Raw genomic sequence first — 25,370 nt, 5'->3', positions numbered from 1 at the left:
AGACAGGCAAACCAGCAGTAGGTTTGGCTTTCCCATGCAGAAGATTCAACCCACAGAGTGCCAGTTGCCTTTCTAGAGATCTCAGCCTAACCCCAAAATATGTTATTCTAGTCACCTAAAAACATCCAAGTGAAATGTAATTTAGTCTTAATCTCCCATTGCTCCTTCTACTTTACTTTCAGGCCTTGCGTTACTACTCTGCTATCACAGGTATACTTCAGACCTGCTTTGCCTAACGTTATATCCACCCAAGCACAGAATTCACTGCTAGCTCAAATGCGATACTAGAGATTTCTATGATACAGACCAAAATCTATTAGAGACTTGGATGAGAGACCACCAATTTTTTTCACGTCATTGGAGCAAGGATTTAAAACCATGCTAGTGCTCTGTACAAGTGACTGATTAGGGCAATAAACCACATTGCTACGTAAGCCTCTTCCCCTGCTTCTTCTCATTTCTAAATGGTATTAAAATACTTTATGAGTGTTCAGCTGCTCTGCACTTTACATCCTCTTACGTGCCATAACCATTACAGGGCAGACAGAAAAATCATCACTTTTTTAATCTTTGCCTTTTGTTTTTATGTTAATGACCTTTTGTTAGCTAACAGACAGTGAATACAGGAAACGTTCCTCAAGAAGTAAGTTTTTGTTAGTGTTATTAACGTTACTGCCGGTAGAAGACACCATGGACCACAGCTAGAACTGGGAACCAAATTTCTGCTTTGGGCAGTGCTCAGTGGAAGCAAGTGTACCCTGGGAGATTTGGTACTTCCTTCTCCTTCAAAAACTGAGCTTGTGAACATTTTGGGAGAAAAAAAGAGGGAGAAAGAAACTCTACTACTAGAGATGCTGTCACTGGATGTACACGGAAAGAATCCTTGCATTCACACCTTGTTGCTGCCTGGTAAATTTACAGGAGAAGAAAGAGAGCTTTAAGAAAAGGATCAGAGGCAAAAATACCCCAAAACAACTAAAACCAGCACCACATGAAGATACTGACCCGATAATGGATTGTGATGTGTACATATTTAGAAATAAATCCTTTTTCCTATTTTCTTTCTATAATATATACACAATAAATACAGCAGCTCTTCTCCAACTATTATAATAATTATGCCTTAACTTCTTATCATTCATGGCAGACAAAGCAATCCAAAAGGTGAATTAGAATCTAGACTACATTCACTACCACTTCTTCCATGTTCTGCTTCCCCAGACACGGAAGAGGTCTATGGGATATAATGGCACCATTTTATGTAAGGACACATCCACTTGTGAAATTCAACAAGCCAGTTCTAGAAGGCCATGGAAAAGTCACTCACTTCTACACAATTCTGAATGTACCATAATTCCTATAGAATATTACAGCATAAATCATCACTATTCCCACGCAGTAAAAATGTCATCGTAGTTACCCGAGAGTCCCTATCTGGGTTACAATACCATTGAGCTGGGGTGTGTTCAAATACTAACCTCAGAGTTCTGCAGGAAGCACAGACCCAAGGTGCACCACTACCGGAGCTCTCTGCCCTGCCAATCTCACCCTCTGCTATTTTTACTTTCCCCTCCTCAGCTCAAACCCGGGCTATTTGACTTCAAAAGCTCTTCAGTTTTTCCACCCCTTCAGGACTCGGAGCTGCTTTGCAGCATTAAAACTGCCGCACTTTCCACCCCCGCCCCCAGCTCCCAACAGTGCTGCCTGTTTGGCTGGAGAAGAGGTTTTGATTTCTCACTCTCTGTCATTCCAACATTGACTCAATTTTCTGATTTTCATTTTCTTGATGCTTCTGTGGGACATTCAGCTGGATTTCTAAATTTGGGTGGCAATTTACTGAAATCGCTGGAGCAAAATTTGCCCATGTAATTACCCCAATTGCATGTGCAATCATATGAACCACGTGCACAGGTGAACAATTCAACTGCAGCTGGTCCTCTGTAGGTGCATTTTTGCACGAGCAATTTTGAAAACATAAGCTTTCGAATGAAGCTTATTTTTGTGGATAAGCCTCTTCATCCCATTTCTACAAACACCATTTTCAATTGCCAGTCCATTTCTCCAACCCAAAACCATTAGTATCTCCTCTCCTATCACACTACTTTGCCAGCTTTTATTGTTATGTTTGAAAAACAGATTACAAGGGAGGGGAGGGAAGAATGAGAAAGAAATACAGAAATAAATACAAATGCTAAAAAACAAAGAAGAACATTAGAGAAAACCCAGAGCTAATCCAAAACAGAAATTTTTAAAGCAAAATAATGGAAAAGCAGCTTTAGACTTGCATAACTAAGGTTCAGACTTTTTTATTCATAGGCTTTAAAAAAAGAATTTCTGCGCATATTTCACAAAAAATGATGTGTTTTAATACTTAAAAGGGACTGAATGGTCATATAAAACGTGAAATGTCACTTGGAACTCCAGGGATGTCCAGTTTTCAGGGCAAAAGAAATACTGCCTGATTTATTACACAGTGTAATATTTGAAGGTATATTACAAGAGACAATAACCTTCATTCCCAGGCAATTTCAGCTTTCCAGGTAGTGTGGATATTGCAGTAAAGTACTGGACATTCTTCACTGCATCTATAAAAGTGAAGTTTTTACAATTTCATTTTGTGGACTTCTCTTTTCCCATCCTATGAATAACAACTCCAGCTCTGAATATGTAGCTTCCAACAGGCATTAACTTGGATAAGCAGACTTGATCTTGAGATGGGTGACGAAAACAGCCCCCTTTACTCATGACATTCGCTCATCTCCAAAATATTCAACTATGATATCACAATATTTGATGCCTATCGCAATCAGGTCAGAAGTAAAATCCAAGTTCAGCAGTAATTATTATATTTCTTAGTGTAGGTTTACCTATGCAGCCAGTTTTGCAGCTACCTCCTGCAATTCCAAGAAGGTCTAAAGAGATTTCTGATTTTTTTATACAACTCTCCAATTCCTGCATTGATGATACCGAGGTATCCTTCACAACGCTTCATCAGGTGGTTGTAGAAGTCATTACAGCAGGATGCTTTCCCTGTCCCAGGGTGTAATACTGAAGGAGAGCTGTAACTACAAAGCTCGCACCTCCATGAAGTGCATCACCGTGGCCAGGGCTGACAAGATGGATCGGGCTCCACGAGAGCCAACAGCCCAGCATCCTTTTCATTCTCACCAATCCTAACGCACAGGCTGCGCCACTAGTGCATCAGCTCCTAACAAGGGACCAGCTGCTCCTTGCCTGTCTCTATGCAGAGCCTAGCACAGACACAATTGCTATGGGAATAATATACCACAAAGGGGACCCAAATAAGCATAATAACAAACAAAAGGGATAATGATACACAATCAAGCTAACAAGAATAATAATATAATTCAATCATCTCATTAACTTTACTAAAAGCTAGCTTTGTACACCAGTCTCCTGGCTCCTGGAAATGTCTTCAAAGGAGTGCACACATCTGATTATGAACTCCCATCGTCAGTCAGGAAAATAGACATGAATGCAGAACAAAATTATTCCTTTCTGAGCCTGTGGAACATCATGTTCATATCTAATATTCATGCTAATTTGAAAATATAAGGTAGTAGCTATCTAAAATGAAGTAAATGAAATAATTTCCAAGGCTAAAAGCTTAAGTGGTTAGTAGTCCAAAACAGTAATATCACTGAGCCCGCATCGAGTGATTTTTGTAGAAAAATTCCCAGGCAAGCTTGCATCACGAGCATAAATTTGGTATGAAAGAGCCAAGGGAGATGAACTCGACTGCTGGGGTACCTTTACTGTTCCAGAGCTTTACAAAGACTGCACGTGCTTCTGCAATTGGCAACTGGAAGACTAATGAAACAAGGGACAATGCATTAAATCTTTCCAGTTCTTAATATGGCCATTAACTAATTAGTTTTCATGACAATTTAGAAGACAGACGGTACTGTAATCTCCATTCTACTGGCAAGCAACAATATCGTACTTTCATAAAAAACCTTCAAGCAAGAGAATGAGGTCCCAGAATTTAGAGCTTGACAAACCCTAGACCCTGTCCGTAACAGACTTTCTACTGCTGGATCTCTTTTGTTCTCTACCAAGGCACACGGACAGTAATGCAGTTTTCTGGGCAATTTGTTAAAATCTAGCCGTTTTGTTGGTCTGTTATTAGGTTGGACACTGGGACAAGCAGTTATAATGCAACAGATTGAGCATACTCTCCTTCTTAAACTCCCGGAAGCACACGGGATATGCTGGAATATAAAAGCAATAGCAGCAAAGCACCCAAAACCTCAGCTATTCATCTTCCAAGAGAAAAAAAACACCTAACAATAAAGCCAACAACTGACACAAGGCTGGTGCCAAGTCCCATAGACAATGATAGCAGACAGGCTCCTGTTTTAGAGACTCAGCCACACAATAAATTAGGTGAGGGTGTTGGAACAACAGCTGGCTGCTAATTAGTCACAGCCCCCCCTCAGCAGGGTATCAACAAAGAGGCAGAGAACATCTCAAGTAAATTAAATTTTTAAAAAAATCCTACTGCAGTCACTCCCCCGACAGACCCTTCCTTCATCTCCCCTCTAGGCTTTTTATTTATTGTAATTACTTTAGTAATAAGATTTGTTTCCTTGTTATTATATATATTACCATGCAGGGCAACAACAACAAAAAATAATAGCTGGGAAGAGTTATGTAGCTTATTTATCTCCTTGGCTGTTATTGGGCCACTGGGTGGAGAGAGAGATGAGGAGGTGGGAGCTTGGGAAAAGCAGTAAATAGAAGAGAAAGCATATTCCTCAGGAGCAGAGACGTATGGGGGCATATTTACGAAGGAGGAAACACTGACAATGAGTGAATAGAGCTAATAACTCAGGGGGCCCAGCAGCTCCAGCTGATAAAGGATGGAATAAACAACACTGCGTTGGAAGCACTGTCAGACGGGAGAGTTCTGGGGTGCAGCCGTCTGCAGACGGATGCTTACCACAGAAGGAGAGCCAAGGATGGGCTGTCACATCAGCACAGGGCAAAGGGCCTTGGTGGAAACTGGGGAACCTCCCATAGCACAGAGAGGTACTCCGAGAAGCACACGGTGCAGGGCGAGAGGGAAGTTCTGCAACCTGTATTTTATCTCATGTTGTGCACACGCTAGCCACATTTACTACCTTAAGCTCCCAAATCCATAAATCCCTGCTAAGGGGGATCTTGTAAGGTTGACAAGAGCAACAAGGCTACTTGCCTTGAAGAGGTAGAGGTGGTCCCCACCCATTTCAAATGAGCACGCTTTCAGTAAAAAAAAAAATTAAAAAAAAAAAAAAGTGGCAGACAGGCACCCAAAACCTTCAGGCTGGCCTGCTGAGGAGAAGACCAAGCTGCCCAACAGGAAGTGCTCGTTTTCATTCCCCACCAGAGCAGGATCACTGCCCTTAGTGAAGGGCAATAGAGGCAAACACCCGAGGCAACAGAGCAGCAAATAACCGAGAAAGCTTCTGCTCTGCTTGGGGAAAGTTAGCCCACAGTTCACATGCGCTTCCCAGAGCCACACACCAAGCCAGTACAGGTGCTCCCAGTACAGGAACTTTCGTTGCCTCTGAAGTCCTGAGGAAAGTATCAGTGCACGTAAATACGCCACCTTACAATGTGCAACTCTGAGTGCAGCTACTATAAATGAGTAACGGTCGTATCTTTTACAAAATGCTTTTATCCAAGTACACCTTGGCTTTCACATATGTCTAACCCAACTACTTTCAACATGGCAATGCCAATTTAGACACAGGATTTCTGAAAGTCCACATGGGCGACAGACCCACAGAGCATCTGCCAAAGAACAGCAGCACTCTAATCCTGTTGTACCTCTCTCTCCTACAGACAAACTCTCCCACTGCCTTAATTAATGACAGAATTTGAAAAGACACCTTTCCCAGCCTCCCCTAGAAAAAAACCACACATCATAGATCAGCTAGTTTGGAGAGAGCCTTTGGAGTGTGTCTGGAGAGTGCATGGCACCAATTCAGTTACGCACAGCTAGATCCTGAGAATTAAACTCCTCTTCAATCCTCTGACCAGAGAAGCAGTACAGAGAAGGAGGGGGAGGAAAGGAGGATGTCTGCAGTTGTACAGCTTTGTGTCACATCACCTCAAGATTTAATCCTTAGACTGGCCATTAGCTTTTTTTTCCGGTTCCTGATCATTCTGCCTCTTATTGTCTGGAAAACACAATGTCCCAATGCAGGAAAGCAAGCATTAATACAGGAGAGAAAAGAAGCCATATATACAAATAGTGTGTTTTGGGTATAGAGACAAACATGCTTCTGCTCCTCCTCTTAAGACTGTCCTTCAGAAAATAAAGGACCAGATTCCAAAGGATAAGCGGAAGCACGCTCATTTTTCCCTGTGTAACTGTTTCAGAGCTTGCAGAGGAAACCTGTTCTAGAAACATGACTAAAATCCCCTCTCTCTCTCTCCATTTCAGTAATTGTCCCTGCTGGATTTGAGGAGGTAATGAACAAAGCCCCTTAAGTAAAACAGGACGGAATAAACAGCCTAAATAAAGTGGGAGCGAATATCAATGGAGAGAGAAGAAACCCAGCACCTCACCTGCCTTACCTCTGAGCAGCAGCAAAGCTTACTCAGCCTGTGTTGTGGGAGGGCAGGTGCAGGAGGGAACAGGGTGTTTTTAAACCAGATAAAGAATAGTCCATGGCTATAATCCAAAATGCAAATCAGGATTTCCTCTTCCTAACTGCTACTATGGTTACCCCATGGCTTTGAAGAAATCTTGCAGCTCCCAAAAAATTCATCTTCCTTCACCAAAAAAAGACTCAGCAGCTCCCATCTCCACTGATTGGTTCAATTCATTTATAAAACGCATCCAGTTCTTTTCATTGAAAAGCTTCTTTGATTCAATAGGAGGGAGGGGAGAGGGAGAATAGGGCAAACAGAAGAGAAGAGGAAATGTTAAAAGGACTAAAGGAAGAGGAAGAAGGTGACAATGTAGGAGTGAGACATGAACACAGAGAACTGTGATATTGGCCAGTTAGGGATTTGTCAGGGGCAGGAGAATTTCTGAAATACCCAAAATACATAGACACTCCATGAGCAGTCCGCACATGAAGTATTTTTTTAAAAACAAAATCACTTCCCCGGGAGCTTCCACTTCTTGCTTGATCAATGATCTTGCAAGGCCGATCATTTTTAATTTAACACTTCTGGGAACTGGGGGGGAAAAAACCCTCAAACAGGCACAGTTGGCAAGCATTGAGTGTTAGCATTTGGCATCATTTATTACTGCTGCTTACGGTGATATAAATTAGGTTATACTGATATAATTAATAACCCCAAATTTAGGTGTAATAAATAGCAGTATTTATCTAGAACTGCAGTGTCTGGAGAAGTCCAGCCAAACCTACAAAGTGTTGACTACCATGTTGTGACTGTGCCCACGCATGGGAGTGCCAGGTGTGCGCGTGGCTGGCACGCAGGTCTGAGCAGATGCTGGGGACAGCTGTGACAACAGGCTGCTGACGGGAGGATGCAGACTGGAGGATGCACAGCAGCTGCACATCGGAGCCAGCATACGAGCACATCACTACTTCACACACAACTGACCGGGCATGCCTGAGCACACACACAACTCGACACTCAAATGTGTGATAATGAGTTTACGTGGAAGAGCGTGGACAGCAAGCAGTGTTGCATTTCTTTATAAAACCCTCTTTTTGTGCTGCCATAATTAAGGTTTTTACAAGTTCTCTTACTGAATCCCACTTTCAGCATTTTACATAACTGTGGTTATAATAGATCTAGTTTTGGGGTACAAAGATTTCACTTGAACAGATGAACTTTTTTTAAAGCTATCCAGAAAGTTTCAACAAAGGCTACTCTGGCACCACTCCTCATAAACAGAGTTTTTTGACAACAATATTTTCCACATTCTTCCGGTTAAAAACAAGCTTAGTAGTTAAAACAGTAGTAGATCTAGATTGAATCACAGAATGGCAGGGGTTGGAAGGGAGCTTCAGAGATCATCTAGTCCAACCCCCTGCCAGAGCAGGGTCACCCAGAGCAGGTCGCACAGGAACACGTCCAGGGGAATTCTGAATGTCTCCAGAGACGGAGACTCCACCACCTCTCTGGGCAGCCTGTGCCAGGGCTCTGCCACCCTCAAAGTAAAGATGTCTCTCCTCATGTTGAGGTGGAATTTCCTGTGTTCTAGGTTGTGTCTGTTGCCCCTAAAGAGAAGAGAAAATGCTCCCAATATGCATACTTCAGTCTTCATTTCGAACTGCTCAAAGGTTATGGTATGTCATTATCTCATTCTCTAAGGAAGACAGCTCAGCGAAAAGGAGGGCGTAATGACCAAGGTCCCATAGTCCATCAGTAGCAGAGCCAGGAACAAAGCACAGGTCTCTCGCTCGCCCGCTGCATTTTATATCACTTTCCTAATGAAAGTGATACTCTTCTTCGTGGATTCTCCAACACTTAATAGAGATTAATTCCTTTTAAAGCTTTCCTATTTTACTTTGATTTAGCTTAAAAAGAGGATAGAGGTATGAGAGCCATAAGACCAAAAAACACTTACTACTTTGGATTCCCACAGAACAAGTCGTGTAAAATAAAGTCAGGCTGCAAGGACACCTTCTGTTAAGTAGTTTAACAAGGCTGCTGCTTCACACTGACTTACGCTGCTGGTATTGGAGATTAAGGCTATTTTTTCTTGTAATTTATATCGAAACAAAATTAAACCATACAAATAACCGTATTGGGTCAGACAACAGATCTACGTGAGACAGCATCCCATCGCTGGCAGTGGTCAAAAACCAGTGTCTGGTAAAAGTGTAAGATCAACTTCATGAAAAGCAGTGTCTTATTTAATTTAAAATATATAGCCATTATCAGACCAGTTGAATATTATTTGACAAACCCTACACCTGACTGCTGTTCAGGATAGAGCAAAACGTTCATCCACATGCAGCAACACAATTGTTCACCAATTCTCCCTGGGTTGAACAAAGTCAAATCAGCTGCAATATTTGGGAGTGATCTATATTTTTATGTGATGACAACCCCACTCGTACATGCACGCTTGCATTACCGCTACCTTCATTTAGCGCCCGCGACAGGGCTGCGAGTCTCTCCGTCACTGACAGACAGGAGCGGATTCTCAGAGCACCGACTGAAGTGAAAAGGAGGGTGAAGAGACGCTTCCTGGCTCAGCCACACGCAGCCAGAGCACAATCGCATTACTGCAGTCCTACCTGCGTTAGAGGAACATTCTCCGCATGTAACTTTCAGATCACATTAACTAAAGCAAATGCCAAGGCCCTGGTCATCTCGTTGCCATCTCATTGATCCCAAAGCGTGGTGGTGCAGTGCCCTGCTGGGATGAGGACTCTTCCCCCGAGCTGTGCTGGTGGCAGGGAGCCTGCTGGGGAAGGGGCACAGCTGGGATGCTGGAAGAAATCCTTTGTGACCAGGCACTGGCATTTGTCTCTGTGACGGGCAGGGAAACAGTACACACACCCCAGCACACAGGGCTGGGGAGGAGGGAGAGTAAGGAGATTCAATGACCTGCCAACAAAAAAGAATCCAACTCTTTCTTAAATAAAGAAAGATATCGAGATACTAAGACAAAAGCAACAGAGGCACTGAAGCAGAAGAAATCCTGGTTTCGCAATAAGAGATAAGATCGCTGGTCACCACATGTCGGTATTCCCAGTGTTCAGCACAGAGCCAAGACACCTGTTGGCCTGGATAGCGAATTTGATGCATTCAGTAAGTCCAGTCCTCACAGGGGGAAGGTGTGAGAGCACAGCAACTTGTACAAAACTAGGAAGAACCGCAGGCTGGGATGTTGGCAGAGGGAGCTCCAGGCACTCAGGCAGTCTGTTCGGGGATACCTGGTGGGACTTCCACAAAAGGGATTGTGAATCCCAGGGCAAACAAGTCACTTCACAAAATGGGCTGTGAAATTGGTTTTAGAGATGTAAAAAATATTTAGCAAGCATCTTCTTACAAGTACCATGGTCGATGATGGGCTATAGACCAGCTTCCTCAGAAAACAATTTCCCTGTTAACATTGACTTGAAAGATAACAAAATTTACTAGGGCATTTAAACCTGTACAAGGTGAAACATTAAACAGCCAAATAAATCTGCATGTGCACATATAGACGTTAAGGGCCTGAAAGATATTTGCCTTCCTCAGTGTGAATGGTTATCTCCAGAAGACCACCAGTAAACCTGAGGTCCAGAACAGCAGCATTTCTTTCAGTGTAGGAGGACCCAAGACTACACAAAAAGCACATGGGAAGAGACAAGAATAGTATCTGGGACGCAGGAGACTTCACAGGATAAAAGTATTTAAATTAAAGCATAAAGGAATGCTTCTTTCCCTTCCCAGGCCCCATGATCAGGAACAGAGCCGCAGCAAAGTCCCTATTCCTCTGCTCCTATCCCACATGCAAGGCTTACCAAACTTTTTCATCCATCATCAGATTTAACTAGAGTTTAAGCTCATCTGCACCAGGGAAGGCAAAACACATTCCTGTGTGACACGAGCCTAGGCAGTACACTTTACCCAGGTGTCACCGAGTGTCACCATCCTTCCTCCTGAGGGTCCCTTCTCTGCTACGCTCACTCCTGGCAGCTGGAGAAAAAAGGTCAGACATTCCCTCCAGTCCTCCATCTGCTGGAAGCCTTAATTAAGTGCAGTGAAAGGAAAAAGAGAAAGGCAGGGGAAAAGCCACAACCTTTCTTTTTTGCTTCTGCTGTCTGGAAGGATCAAGGAAGCATTTGGCGCCAGCAGAGGCTTCGAATACTCTGGGGCAGTATGCAGCTACTCTGAACAGTCCTCCCAGACAACCGATACCCTCAAGCCCTGGGGAGCAAAGCAGCGCAAAAGCTACAACTGTTCCTAGTCACAGACTCGAGACTGTCAGAGGAGCCCAAGCTGCTCTCTGCTGAACCTCTCACCCCAAACCGAAATGAATCCATTTAGAACCAAACAAACTCAACTCAGTTGTCGCTCAGGACTGTTTTTCTTTTTTCTGCGGCACTGAATCTGCACAGCCTGACCCAAAAGCAGACGGGAGAACACAGCTTAAGAAAAGGTGTTCCTCTATGCTTTGCTATGGTTTCCGTGCTTGCCTAAGCTGATCTTTCAGCTTTGAGATCTGTTGTGTTCCACTGCAACAAGCCGGGGGGCACACAGTTGTTACCAAAACCTGCAAGTCCTTATCACTAAGTCAAAACACGCAACTCCACAGCTACTGGTGGGATATGATCATCATGTCCTGCCGCTGCATCAGAGACAGGACTGACAGTTATTAACTTACAGCCACTCCACAAACACCCAACAAAGCGAACAAACTCCACTGTCTGCAGAAACACTGGAGATTTTTTTCCCCCTAAAGTGCAAGGCTACCTTATCTTAGTAATCTTAGTTGTCTTATAATAGTGCACTCTTTAAGCCTTCAAAAGGGAATTCCTCTTTCACTGGCAGCATAGCAATATTTATTTCATGTTAACATACTGGGAGCAGAGTTGTACTTTTCCCACTCATGTACAGGGAGAGTTAGTGTGGGTGGGCAGGGGTGGTGTAAAGGCAAAGAATACAAAAAGGAATCAGTATTTTCCAAGCTCAGATTCAGTATCTCTTAGAAAACATGTGGGAGGGAAGATTGAAAAGGAGGTGGGAGAAGGAGGGAGCTTCGCTATATAGAAACATTTCCATGAAAATGTGAAAATTTAATAGATCCTTACTCATCTTCCCCCACCACCACCACCCCCACCCCCCCCTCAGGCTATACAAAGCATTAATTAAAGCCAGTTATTCCCAAGTGTATCTGTCTTGCAGGTGAAGTCTGCCCTGCTGCTTTGGTAAAATAGATAGATCTCCATTTATCAGGAAACATCCTGTTTCTCTGGCACCACTAATAGTCCATCCAGGCAACTGAGAGATGTTATGGCCACATACACTACAGAATCACGTACATCTGACAAATGCAAGACAGCACGCTGGACTATATCTCAGATTCACATTTTCCATACGGGATTGATAACAGGAGGAATAAAACACATGGCAAAGGGAATTCTCCTCACCCAAAACATTGCAGACAAGACCTATTAGGTGCACAGGAGTAAACCCTGCAGACAAACCCAGCAAAACCCCAGAATAAGTACATGTCACAACTCACCTGCCATTGATGACTCCATCAGGATTAAGCATGGGGACGATCTTGAAAATGAAACATTTCCGCAGGAGATCAGCAATGGGATCACTGCTCACAAGGAACTCCAGGGTCCCCTTCATTACCCAACTGGCATTGCTTTCACCAGGGTGAACACGGGCCACTAGAAACACATAAGGACGACTGCCTGTAAAACAAAGCAAAAGAGAAAAAAAACACGCTGGAGAGGACTTCTCTTTAAATAGTATCCTTGCAAGTGGGTTTTATTCCTTTGCAATTGAGATAACAAACCAAGACATATCTTATGGAAAATACATCCCTAATTAGTCCAGACGTTTCCTGAAGGTGCTATTTGCCAATTGATCCCACGTTTGGTCCTCAGAATCACCATGTACTAGTTTCATCCTTATCCTTTTGCTTGATTATTCTATGATACCTTACAGGTATTTACATGTACTATTAGAGGGAATTTTGCATGTGCTGATTATTACCTCTCAAAATGGCACCAGCATACTTTCTGGCAATTCTTGAAAGTTGGACTCTATCAAATTTTGCTAAGGTTTAAAAGGCAGATAGAAATAATTTAATTTTCTGAGGTCCTGTTCCACTTTCAGTATTTCACCATTAATAATTATTATTAAAACTCTAAGCAGATCTGCCCACCTGTAAGGGCTCCATGGGCATGGAAGCTGTCTGATCTCTGACAGTAACCCGTGTTGTAGGGTCAGAATCATAACTAATCAAGTTAAATTGATATAATTCAAGAAAATACGTGAACATATTAACCAGGTAAGTTGCAGGGGTAGAGTACTCAAAATTAACCATCATTTCATATCCATCCAACGAAAGGCAGAAATAACAATCCACATAGCTAAGGCAGGCTGTTACTCTTGGTGGAAAGACAATTTTTAGTTTTATATAATACAGACACACACTCAGATTTGCAAAGCTGATTTTCAGAAGGTGCAACTAGAAAAGTTCAGCTGTTTCCAGCAATACATTTGGCATCGGAGACACAACCTGTGGGAATTGGGGGTAGGGGAGAGGGTTTAGTGGGTTGCTTTTAAAATAAAATAAAAAAAATAAAGTCTTACTAAACGGTTCATTGATAAACTCTACTGAACCTGTTTCAAAGTAGACTTGCAACTTGACAGAGAAAGTTTCCTTGTTATCAGATATGTTATTTGCTGTTCCTGTGAAAAAGCACCCACATTTCGTCTAGTTATAAGTCTCCAAAACCTCTCAGTATACATATGCTTAGAAAACACGAAGTTTGACAGCAGACTCTTTGAAGATCCCATCTGTGCTGAGCATACTCCATGGATGGGCCAAGGAAACAGGAGAAGGCAAGAGATGACACCTGCCAGGCGCCGAAAATAAAGGGAAAGGACAAAGCAATTATCTGTCTTAAAATGATCCTTTTGTGAGCATTAACAATCTTGGGCGCTGGCACAAGCCAACCTGACAGATTTACTTTAGTGGAAACCATTATCTGTCAGGGCATCACAACGATGCCAGGATAGGTTTGTCCCCCTCTATCAGGAAACGTCAGAGCTCGGGCGCTGTTCCCTTGTGTAACTGAGGGACCCCAACTGACAGGCTTGGGAGTGGTAACAGGACAGAAAACAAAACCAAAGGCATCAGCTCAGTGCCCTTGCAAACAAATGCTGAATTAGCAAGTTACACACCTTCATCCTTAGCTCACAAAGCTGTCCTTCAGTTTCCAAACGCTTTACAAATCATTAATCAATTAACGTGAAACAGGGAGGTAGAATGGCATGCTGAAAAATATAGAGGTTATTAAAGAGCTGTTTAGCAATTTGTCCGACAAAGCAAGGGCTGTGTCAGAGCTGAGAATACAAGTGAAATTTCTTGTTTCACAGTCAAACAAGGAATAAGCACTAGTTTTTCTCCTTAACTGTACATTCCACACAGTTCTGCTCAATACGTACATTACAGTACGATGTAGTTACAGGGTTGCACTCAAATTTGGAAACAATCCCCCCTCCACACTTCCCCGCTTCCATGCCCTCCTCTTAAGCAGCTGGTGGGCACTAGAAGTGCAAACTGCAGTCTCAGCTCAAAGAGCTCCTACAGAGCAATCATATTCTGGTCCAGTAAGTAACTGGAACTGTTTCTCAGTAGCTATACATTTGTCTTTTATCATTCTTACACCTTACCTTACTGTGAGGTTAGTATATTTTGATCAATGTATATACATAAACCCCTACAGCACTTATGGATTGCAAAAGATTCCTTTAGCTCCTGCAGAACTACTAGTCATTCCGATTCCCCCCCCCCCCCCCCCCAAATTAGAGCGCACAATTTCAATTCTGCTCCAGCTAGTTGGGCATTACAGTCTACTTCAGTAATACTTTAAAATAGCAACAAGCAAAAACTAGCTTTCCCGAAGACATCAGCTGCATTTTGCCTTTTCGAAACGTTTTCCTCTTTCTCCCATCACCATGATTTAGTGCTGTTTTGCAGGCTCGTTGCTGAGCTCAACTGATGGGACTGTGCTGTTTGTTGTAGCTGAGAATGAGGCTCTTGAGGACTCCTAATGGACAACAGCTGTAAATAGCACAAAGCAAAATAAAACGTGTTCTCTTTTGCAATTGATGAACACAGCTTTACCTCTTATCTCTTCTGTATATTGGAAGAGAGCACCGCATCTTAATTTAGAGGTTCTTTCCTCAGTCAAAATAGCGAGGAGGGGGAGAAAAACTCTAAGCAAGAGTTTTCTCATCTCAGAAACCCAGGAAAGTTCACCATAATTCTGCTAATTGCAAATAGCATGGAAATGACAGAAACCCGAGTTCTGTTCTTCCTCTCAAGGCCGATCAGAGTCAAGCTTGTCTTACTTAGATTCAATGACAGAAAAGCTTCTGGAGTTTCCAGATCTTAAACCCCAGGAAACAGGGGAGAAGGGACCAGACAGATATCATCTACATTGTTTCCCTGAGGGTGACAACGGAAGGGCCCACAGCCCGTAGGCCCAGCCTCTATTCCCGTTAAAGCTGCCTTTAAAAGCTCCCCTCCTGACAAGCACATCCGCAGCTCCGAAATCCCATCCACCAGAGAGTCATAACAAAGGTATGTACCAGCAAGGAAACCACAGGACTTGTTAACTGCCTCTTCCCTCTACAGAAGCCATCACAGCCAAATCCCGTACCCAAATGCTGTGCTCCCCCAGCCCGCACCCAGTGCGAAGACTAATGAAGCAGCAAATAGAGCAAAGAGCTGATGACACGCTCATAAAACTTGCTACCCTTGGAACACCTAGGAAACAAAGATTTAACTCTGTGGCAGGCAGGAGTCACTTAATCCTATGCTTTACAGCATATCCAGTTCCTTATCTGCCTTGAAATTATTGCAATAACTGCAATAAACATCAGAGCTCTTGAAAGCAGTGGACAGCTGCACTGGCCAGCTGGACTCAGCACTTCAACTGATAGGCATCGGGTCAAGATTCCTGCACGTCAGTTCATCTGCTTCACTTCACTCCTGACTTCCAACATCCCCATGACATCCCCAGTCCTGACAAGACCACCTCAGTGCTTACTGGTTTAAACTGGTGCCCAGCTACCCTTTCTCTGTGCTATTTCTGAGCACCTTGTGCCTCCCTCCTGTGCCCCACCAAACCTATCTTCAGGACACACAACCACAAGTTCTCTCATATACCTCCTTCCAGGTCCAGAAATGAGCTTTAGTCTTCAAAATCCTCAGGACAGCACTTAGGCAAAATCCTCCCCAAGTTCTGGGGAAGCTGCCAGAAAGCTCAGGTTAGCCATTTATCTCTGCAAAGCCCACATGACACATAACCTTCTCTGGGAATGTAAATAATAGAAAGCAGAGGAACCTTTTCATGCTACATAAAGCCTTATCCAACAGATCATGTCTCGTTACACCGTGTTACATTTTGACATGCCCAGAACATAACGTGGCACCAACACTACCCGAGATGAGAGATTAAAGCCTCACTGATTCCTCTTGCAAAACTCTGAGCAAAACCCCTTTGAGTAATAATTCTACTAATGTATCACCTACTTCCCATCTCTCCTTCTTTTCGTTCGTTTTGACGGTAGATATAGGCATAAAAATAAGAGCATTGTTCTTCCAGTACTGCTAACTTGCTGCTTAATCTCCTGCATGTTATAAGAATCTTCCTCTAGCCATGTCATCACCAAGGTTTGCTAAGAGGTGACTTTGATGTCAATAATCGTGACATCAGTTGGGGAAAGAGCAGCCTGAAAGAAATGAACAAAACCCCATTAACGCAGCAGTGTCCCTCATCAATAGGAGCACAGAAAGGAAATGAAATGCAGTTCCAGATGCCCTGACCTGGGCCGATGTTCTAAATTATTTCAAGCTGAGATTTGAGCCATGCCATTTGTAAAGGGACAGGGCATTGAAACAACACAGGGCTAGGATTTTATAAGGAGTCAAAGGGAATTATATACACAGCATGTGAGAAATTCAACCTAGATCCAGGTCTTGACTGGAATTTTTCTGGCTGTGCTTCTGCATCTCTCCCCTTTACCCCAAGCCCAGGGCCATTAAAACATAAAATTATTTTTTTCCCGTATGCCTAAATACAGCATGATTTTATCATGAGCATTACACAAATCGAAGGGTCAAGTTTACTCCAGGACATAGTAGACAAAAACCAAGAAAGCTAAACTCTCCCTTCCAACTTAATTAGCTGCAGCCACTACAGGGTATTCTGTGAGTCAAGCGGTGGACAAACAGGAGCAACAGCACACAGCTCTTCCATGCATGTCACGGCTGCAGCCTGTCCTGGATCCATCTGATACGCTCAAGGCTGAATAGTTACACAAAGCCAGAGAGAAGACAGGATATGGTATGATGTAGAATGAATATATTAAAGTAAGTTTGTAAAAAGCATCAAATACTGAGATCACAGAAAACACGAGACTGATCTGAGGCAGAATCTACGTCAGATGCTTTATTCCCCTCCTAAAACTTTTCCGTTAGTTGTCAGTCTTTCAGTTGCCTTAAGACAGACTAATTCTTTCCACTCCCCATCTCCCCCCACCCCAACATCGCTGTCTGCTTGATGACCCTGCTTTGGGCTAAATGGTCCAAAAGCAGACGCATCTTAAGACAGAAGCAAAATACAGTCTGGCAGGACCAGCTGTTGTTTTCCAGAATTATCAATGAGCTATTCCTTTCTTAAATAGGTCTATATTATATGTATTATTACTGTTACCTGTGGCAAAGAAGTGAACATTATAAATCGCCTCTTGCTGCCTGTTCTCTACCTTCATAAAGCTATGTGAGGGAGTTTCAGGCTCCAAGTTGCTTGGCAACCTCCTTTTGTACATGCGTTTTATGAATTCATTCACCTCTGAATCAGAGATGATCACGGAGCTGAATATGGTAACAGACTGCCCAGCCTTGGCACAGCTTGACATCCTACTACCGCCGGTTTTTACCTCCAGGAAATTGGTAAGCAAGTTGTCAAGTCTGTTTTGGGGCAGAATTCAAAATCCCAAGTGCTGAAGGCAACAGGAACCACTACCATTATTTAGCGTGACCTTCCGTATGACTGAAGCCAAAGGAAACCCACGTGAACTAATTCCTGTTCAAATCAAAGCATACCTCTTGCCAAAGATTGGGAAACAACTAAATGTTAATTTTAGAACTTGCACCCATGGAAAATCTACTATAACACTTTGCAAATTGTTTCAGTTTATAACTAAAGTCCCCACCTTAAGTGTGTGCATCTGAATTAGCCTACTTGACGTTTCCAACCACTGCATTGCAATCCATTTTTGGATATGCAAACTCAACATTCACTGGCATACCCTATCCCACTCTGCACACCTTCTGAACTGCTTGGATAACCATCAAGCTTCAAAATTGAAACCATGTGGCTGTTACAGTGCAGTGACTTTATTAGACTGATGACAAGCAAGCCACCTTGCATTTACCTCCTCCCAGAGCTCTATCACTAAGCTGAGGAGTTCCACTACCCGGGCGCACCTCCCACAGGTGTAGTCTCTCCACTTCCCTCAGCCAGAGTCCAAGGAAATAAAATCACAATGGGAGACAGCTGGTTAGGAAGAAGTACTGCCAAGAAAGATCAGGGGATTCTAGCGGATGAGTTAGTGATGCAAAGCAGTTCCAAAAAAGCCAGCTCTCCTGAGATGTACTAACAGGCAACGTCACAGCTAAGATGAGGAACGTTGTTACTTTGCTCTGCTCAGCCCAATGAACAAAAACTACTAACAGGAGTGCTGTGCCCACTGCTGGCCACCGTAGTTTAAAAATGAATTCAATGAAAACTGCAGAAGAGGTCATTAAGAATAGTAAAAGGTTCAGAAGTCATAACTTACGAAGATAAATTGGAGAAAATGGGTTTTAAACTCGGAAAGGAAAGATGAACAGAGAGGAAGGAGATGACCTTTAAATTGCAAAAGGCTGCATAAAAAGAGATAGCAATCAGTTGTTCTCACAGTCCACTGGGACTAGATTGCATTAAACAAAATGCAAGTTATTGTCTATCAGCTAAGCCTTTTTTGTAGTGCCTTGACTGCCTTCACTGGTGTGCCCATATATTTATGCTACCTTCTACTAGGTCCTTATTCATGAAGTTTTGCATCAAGCCACTCCAGTGCCCAGAACAGTGTCAGTACAAGACCTATAGCCACACAGGTCATTCTAGCTATGCCTTCAGAAATTTGGTCCGAGATTCCCCTCTAGTCCTCTGGAATTACCTCTGTGTTCCGAGTGCTGCTGGAATCCTTATTCCAGTCCGCAGCCATCTCCTTTGATGTCTCTGATACAAGGTGTCTGCTTAATACTTAATGTTAGCCACTTTAAAATATGTTAAACATGAGCCACTAATAAGTGACTAATCAAAAATATTTCATCATATTTTGACATTGTTTGGGCTTCTTCCCATATAGAGATCAGAAATATTTATGGAAAGTTCTGTCTTGCCTGCTTGGTTAATGATAGTCCTACCACTTTAAGATTGTAGTAATATAATTACTGGGAGTCCTTTCATTAGTAATTATCTGTCAAAGCCCCTCTATTATCCTTAAGCCTAGTGGTTCTCAACTTCTGTGTAGGCACCCTTTGAAAGGGGTGAGAAGCAAACACTAAGATCAGCTCCAAGAGTCCTCCCAACAGATTACCTAGCTAGTTGATGTAGGGAGCTCCAGATTATCTGCCAAAGGCACGCAGGGATCTATCATCCTCTGCTTCTATAACATGCACATTACAGCCTTAATTTGTTCTATGGCAGCAGGCAATTTCAGACACTCAAGTATTTTGTACTGCCATGGCCTGACCATCAATCCATATGTTTTTCAGCCAGCATGTGAAAAACATAGATTGCCTTGCAGAGACGCAATACCTCTGAGACGTGACAAGTAGAGAAAAAGAAGTATTTTCAAGTTAGGTACATGTATGACTCTCTCATCTTCTGCCTTTTTTGTATGAAGATAACACCACCAGCCTGAGAGAAGAACCAGTCAGTGAATGCTCAGAAGACAAGACGACACTGGAGCAGAGATCCACCAAAACAGACCATAAGTATGATTAGAGAAGTGACAGTATTACCCTAAACTGTCCCATGCCTAAAAGAAGGTGCAGGTAGGGGGTAAGTCTAGCAGAGACCTGCAGGATAACTGCTGCACAGGCAGAGCGCAGAGATCCATACGGCTATGAAATCCATGGGCTCTTTTCCGAGAGAAGGATTTCATCTGAAATGAAATCGGGCAGGAGGAGCAGACTGAAAGCGCTTCCATTGTCATAAAAATATCTCCCTGGGTAATCCACAGTGATGGAAAAAGGAAACTCTGATAATTTATGTGACAGTTTAATGGGATTTTGGTGACACATGATACTTTAGAAAGAACTCGCCCAAATAGGACAGACAGGACTTTAATAAGGCTTCAGCTCCAAAACAGCAATATTTTCACCCCTTACTTTTACATTTCATTCTATATATCCACTACTCACTCACAGCCCATCTATCTCATTTGCAAGGCACATTTCAACACCGTAAGAGCAACAACTCCGCACTTTCTAGTTACATCCCTAGCCAGAGAGACCTCCGAGAATCTGATCCCTAATGGGATCAAGCTGACTTTGCACCTAGAGGGCAGAGCGTGAGTGAGCTGTGAATTTTGAGGCATGAGCTGCCCTCTGGCCACATCCCCAGCTCTGCGGATAGCATTAATAGCTTCTCTGCAGAAACGCAGGGCAGCAGATGGACAGTCTGCAGCAGGAATCGCTTGCAGAGGGGACACCCCCAGAGCACACCCCCGGAGTAAATGGCTTTCACGCTGCGAGTAATGCCTCAACGCACGTCTCCTGCTTATGAGAGACACAGCCTTTACCCCAGTGTAACGCCCCGTGCCCTTCACTGGCGTCACTTTGAGAACAGGCACAGCAGCAAGAGGAATTGCTCAGAGTACTAAACCAGGGTGAAGCCAGGGTTAATGGGATGAAACTTCGCAAAGGAACATTTAGGCTGAATATCAGTGAGTTATATTGAAGAGTCTCCCCTGTGGAGAGGTAGAAGTTAACATTAAAACCACATTGCCCAGAGCACAAAAAGCCATTCTGTACACAACAATCTTGCAGTAGCTGGGGACAGAAATAACCCAACAGGCATTTGTTTTCTTTACTAATTTTGATGGATCCAGTTTTGAAGCCCTTATTTTTCCGGAAAAATCTCCTTTTTGGCAATCTAGGCAAGAGAGGAATGGTAAAAAGCTGTGTGAAGATCTCAATATTTTGTCCAGTCTTCCTATGACCACAGCAGCCAAAGATCAACTTAGGACCTGCTAGCCCTAAAATGGGCATGGAAAACGGAGCACCTCTCGGAGTTTCTTTCACCGCTTGGAATAATAGTCAAATTTAACAGGAAAATAAGTTACCTGTTCTGTATTCCTTCAAGCAGTTCTGCTCTACAAAGGACAGAGTCGGTAGTAAAGAGCTTTTTGCCCATAAACTCCCTATCCAGAACAGAGATTTAAAACTCACCTAGTGCCACCTAAAGCAATGTTTATTCTTAAATGTGTGTTGTGCCTTTAAGGGGCGCAGATCCATTTCTGCCTCTGACTTGAGGTCTTCCTCAGGGAATGACTTGTAAGAAATAAAATATATTAAAAGAAAGTGCAATCAGAGCCTCTCATTATCAAAGGATAAAATATCAATTTTTGTCAAGATAAAAAGCATCACAGATTGGCTCTGATGGGAAAAATTTAATTCTTGGTCTTCACTTGATTTGATATTTATCACTCCATTGCTCCAGAAATATCATGGCAGGGAATTTTTCTTAAAAATATTATCCTATATTTCTCCTGCACTGAGCAAGCTACGAGACTTTTAACTTGTGTGTTTTGTTACATATGAAAAACTCACAGAGAAAAAGGAAAGAAAACAGCCAAGTCTACAAAAGGTGCCTTCTAACACTTCACTATGTCAACAGCTTCACAGTAAAGGAGACCTTCTGCAGGTTAACCTCATTTGTGGCATCACTTAATTAACTGTTACATAATTGCTGTCCAGCTCTATCCTAAATTCTAGAACTGCACTGCTCAGAGCTGATCCCAAAGGAAATTCTCGCTTTCCACAGACAGTAGATTGATAAGGTAAAACTGTCTCCCCATTCTGAATAATGAATCTTGTCTTGATGGCAAGTTCTTAGATGAATCCCCAAACAATTGAGCAAGAGAATGCAAATAAGGGAGCAACATAACAGGTCTTTCAATCAGATCATCACGACAGCAAAACTGGTGTTGGCCCAACGATATTGTACCATGACATAAGCAGCACCATTTTTAATTTTCTAGACTACGTGACATGTTGTGTAACAGACACAAAGCAGAGTTTGACTAAACTGGAAGTACTTATCACCAGAATGATGCAGAAATATCTTTAAACTAGGAGATTATCCTACTGTCCACCCCTGAATGGTACAGCTTCCTGCTTACTTTAGCCTTGACAGGAAGCCTACTTCTACGTATAAAGTTTTATCTTGATAAAGACCAAGTGGGAGGCACTAGCACTTTATATCTAAAATATGATAAATGGAACTTCATCTTTTTTTTTTTTTTTTCCTCCTCTGAAATGTTTAGGAGAACTCATACTAGTTGCAGATCTAATATGAGTGGCCAATGCTAATCTCTATTCCCTGATGCCCTCCAGCACCCTAGAAATAACACAGTGTTTTAACATCTGGTGTCCAAACCTCAGATCAAGAGCTCACATTAGTTGTTTAGGTTATAAGTGGAACATAACTTCTCCAAGGAAGATAAGAGATGAACCTGGAAGTTCATACCGTATTATTTTCAAGCAGTTCTACCACTGAAATACCCTATGGATGAAGAAAGACTCAGGATCATATAGCAGAATCAGAATCCCAGAATGCTTGACAGAAAGACAGGTGGAACAAAATTTGCCACTGCATAAGACAGGTAACATGCAGAAATTTCAAACAGTATGTGATAAGAATCTAAGCAGTCAATGTCTAAGGTCAGCAAGAAGTTCTTCCCTTCAGATGCTAGCGAAACGATTTCTAATGAATGATGACTTCCTACATCAGTCACTACAGGGAGTGGAATGTCAAGCTGGGATGACTACTAGTCTGTTTGAGGAAAATTGTTCCTTCTTAGGAACAAGATGGTAGGAAGGCTAGGGAAAAGAAACATGTTCTTTCCCCACCCCCCCAAATTGCTACAAAGCACAGAAAAATGTACTCATGAGTAAAGGAGTCAGGCTGCAAAACAGTCTTGGCAGTCCCAGAAGGAACACAAGTGGAAGTGGAACATGTGATGTCCTTCCTCACCACTCCATGTATCATTGCGACAGTGGGAGTTTTCACACAAGAGAGGATTTTGCTATTTATTTCATAGTTTCCTAAGTGATAGTCGATTTGTTAAAAAAAAAAAAAAAATCTTCTCCAGAAGGTTCTTTTTGGCAAATATTTTAACAGTACAAGTGATGGCTGCTGATCAGCTTGAATTTCTGATGTGTAGTACACAGACTAGTTTCATGAAGCTGATACTGTGACATGTTTCCTCAATCTCAGTGCCCTCCTGAATTTTCACCCCAACATTTCCCCAGCAGAACTTTGAACTTTTCCAATTAACACTGCCACAGAATCCTTCCACTGTAGCTCAGCCACTCTTTACAGGCTGTACAATCCACAGCATGAGCTCCTCTCTCTTACTTGCCCCAAGAAGCACTCATATGGAAACCATTATATTTCAGAGCATTCACTACCACTTCATCTTCCACTCTGTAAACTATCAGAATGCTTTTAAAAGGAACACTTATTTAAATAAAAGAAAATCCCTGTAAATCATGGTCGTGACAGGCTAATGGCTAGCATTGCAAAGATGATTTATCTTCCTGCTATGCTAACAAAGCTTCTCATGCTAATACCTTGTTTTCAAAATATGAAGAGACTTCTAACTGATCTTTTCTAACTGCAAGAATATACAAGTAATGAAAAACACCTTACATTAAAAAAAAATAACCTTCACCTGCCACCTAACATCCCCATCAACTCTCAAAATCAAAAGATCTCCTTAAATTATCTTCGCTTTCTGTATTATTTAGTGTGCTTCCTTCATGGATGAAGAAGCCAACTACCCAGTCTCACTGCCTGTTTGTAATCCAAATTCATTTCAGCGTTTGCATGCATTAGCTGCTTGCTTTAATTTGATTTATTTTATTTGATTTCTGTCTATTAAATCACATTTGAGGCAGGTTAGATGGCCTCATGGGGAGCATCTCACCAGGACTACCCTTTGTGCAAACAGCAATTGTTTTATCTGGGCTGAGCCTAATTTTCAGACATTCTGCATAGCTCGCAGGCCCATCACCTAGGTCAGCACGGAGACTGTAAGTGTGTCACTACATTTTTTATTGCTCATTCACGGTTAGTGAGTGCTAAACACAGGGAGAACAGGAATTGCAGGGGCACCACAGCCACCGAGACCCCAGAGTCCTTCATCTGTCTCTTGCTTATCCTTTCGCCCCTGGCCTGTTGCTTTTTGTGAGGAACAATTCCCATGTGTTGAGTTGTTCTTCATGGTGACCCTCTAGCTGTTGTTTTTGTGCCCTTTCAAAATGCTTGACAAAACTGTCACAGAAGGAGTTTGGCATCTGGAAGCTGCGACAGACACAATACGACCTGATTCATAAAACATAACTAAACAGTTTGGGCTGCCAGAGGCCAGGATTTACAGGACTGTGTTTCAAGAACAGCCTTCAACGCCTGCTCTACTAAACGCACTTTCCTACTCTGCCGCAATACAAATTCCCAAGCTGTGTTAGGATGACCTGCAACACTATGAAGTGACAAGGCAGCCGAGACACTAATCTTGTTAAAGCCTTCCCTGCCCACTGCTGGTCAGGAAGGGGAATAAGTGACCTCAGCTCTGGCTGCACCTTTTACACCTGGCTCCAGGGGTAGGGAGCACTCCAAAAAAATAAGACAACATCATTTTTCAGAAATCCCTCCAGCGCAGCGAGCACAAAGGTAAAATCAAGTCACAGATAGTTTTCTGCTGCATTATCCACTACAGCCTCATTTTTACAAATGCAGGGAGGCTTCTATTGTATTTCCAGCAGATGCAACATGACCCACAAGGAATTTAAGGACTTCCTGCCCTCCTATCCATCTCTTTTCTTCCATCTTGCTTTTCTTCTTCTTGCTGTTCTATTCACCTCTTTTCTTCATCTCCACTTCAATCACTAGTTACAGTCTTCTGTTAGGTGATCACCATGGGACCTAAACGACCTTTGGGAGACCTGTCAAAGTTACTCTGATGCCCACAATAATAAATTCCATCTCACTCATCTTCTCTTGAAACACCTCACATACTGAAGACTACATGTTTCAAGCATGTTCCAAGTTAACAAAGCAGGGATTTACAGAAAAATCAAGTTGCCCAAGGATAAAATACAAATCAGTCACAGTGTTCGAAGCTCAACATCCGTTTCCCAAGTTCCAGTCAAAGTATCCTATACCATTCACATCCACCCAAAAAGTGAATTTCTACATAACCCGTGTCTTGAAAGCACTTCCTCCTTTTTTCATTAGCCATTGAAATGAATCGAGTTCTGCACTTAAACATCAGCAGCAGAGCCCTCCCTCAGTCATATTTGTCCTATACCCTGATGCTATAACACAGCTGTCATTTTCATCCTG

The 25,370-nt window shown here is 42.7% G+C and overlaps 1 protein-coding gene across 1 annotated transcript in view; it reads right to left on the bottom strand.

Moving 5' to 3' along the window:
* Nucleotides 1-25,370, bottom strand: part of AGBL1 (AGBL carboxypeptidase 1) — a 301,822-nt gene that overhangs the window by 174,964 nt on the left and 101,488 nt on the right. The window contains exon 18 of the mRNA XM_054215255.1: nucleotides 12,176-12,356. Coding sequence (XP_054071230.1) covers nucleotides 12,176-12,356 — 181 coding nt within the window. The remainder of the gene's footprint in view (nucleotides 1-12,175; nucleotides 12,357-25,370) is intronic.

Source organism: Rissa tridactyla, chromosome 9, assembly GCF_028500815.1.
Source record: "Rissa tridactyla isolate bRisTri1 chromosome 9, bRisTri1.patW.cur.20221130, whole genome shotgun sequence".
NCBI lineage: Eukaryota > Metazoa > Chordata > Aves > Charadriiformes > Laridae > Rissa > Rissa tridactyla.
Note: the sequence above shows the minus strand (reverse complement) of the source record. Positions and strands in the feature narration are given on the sequence as shown.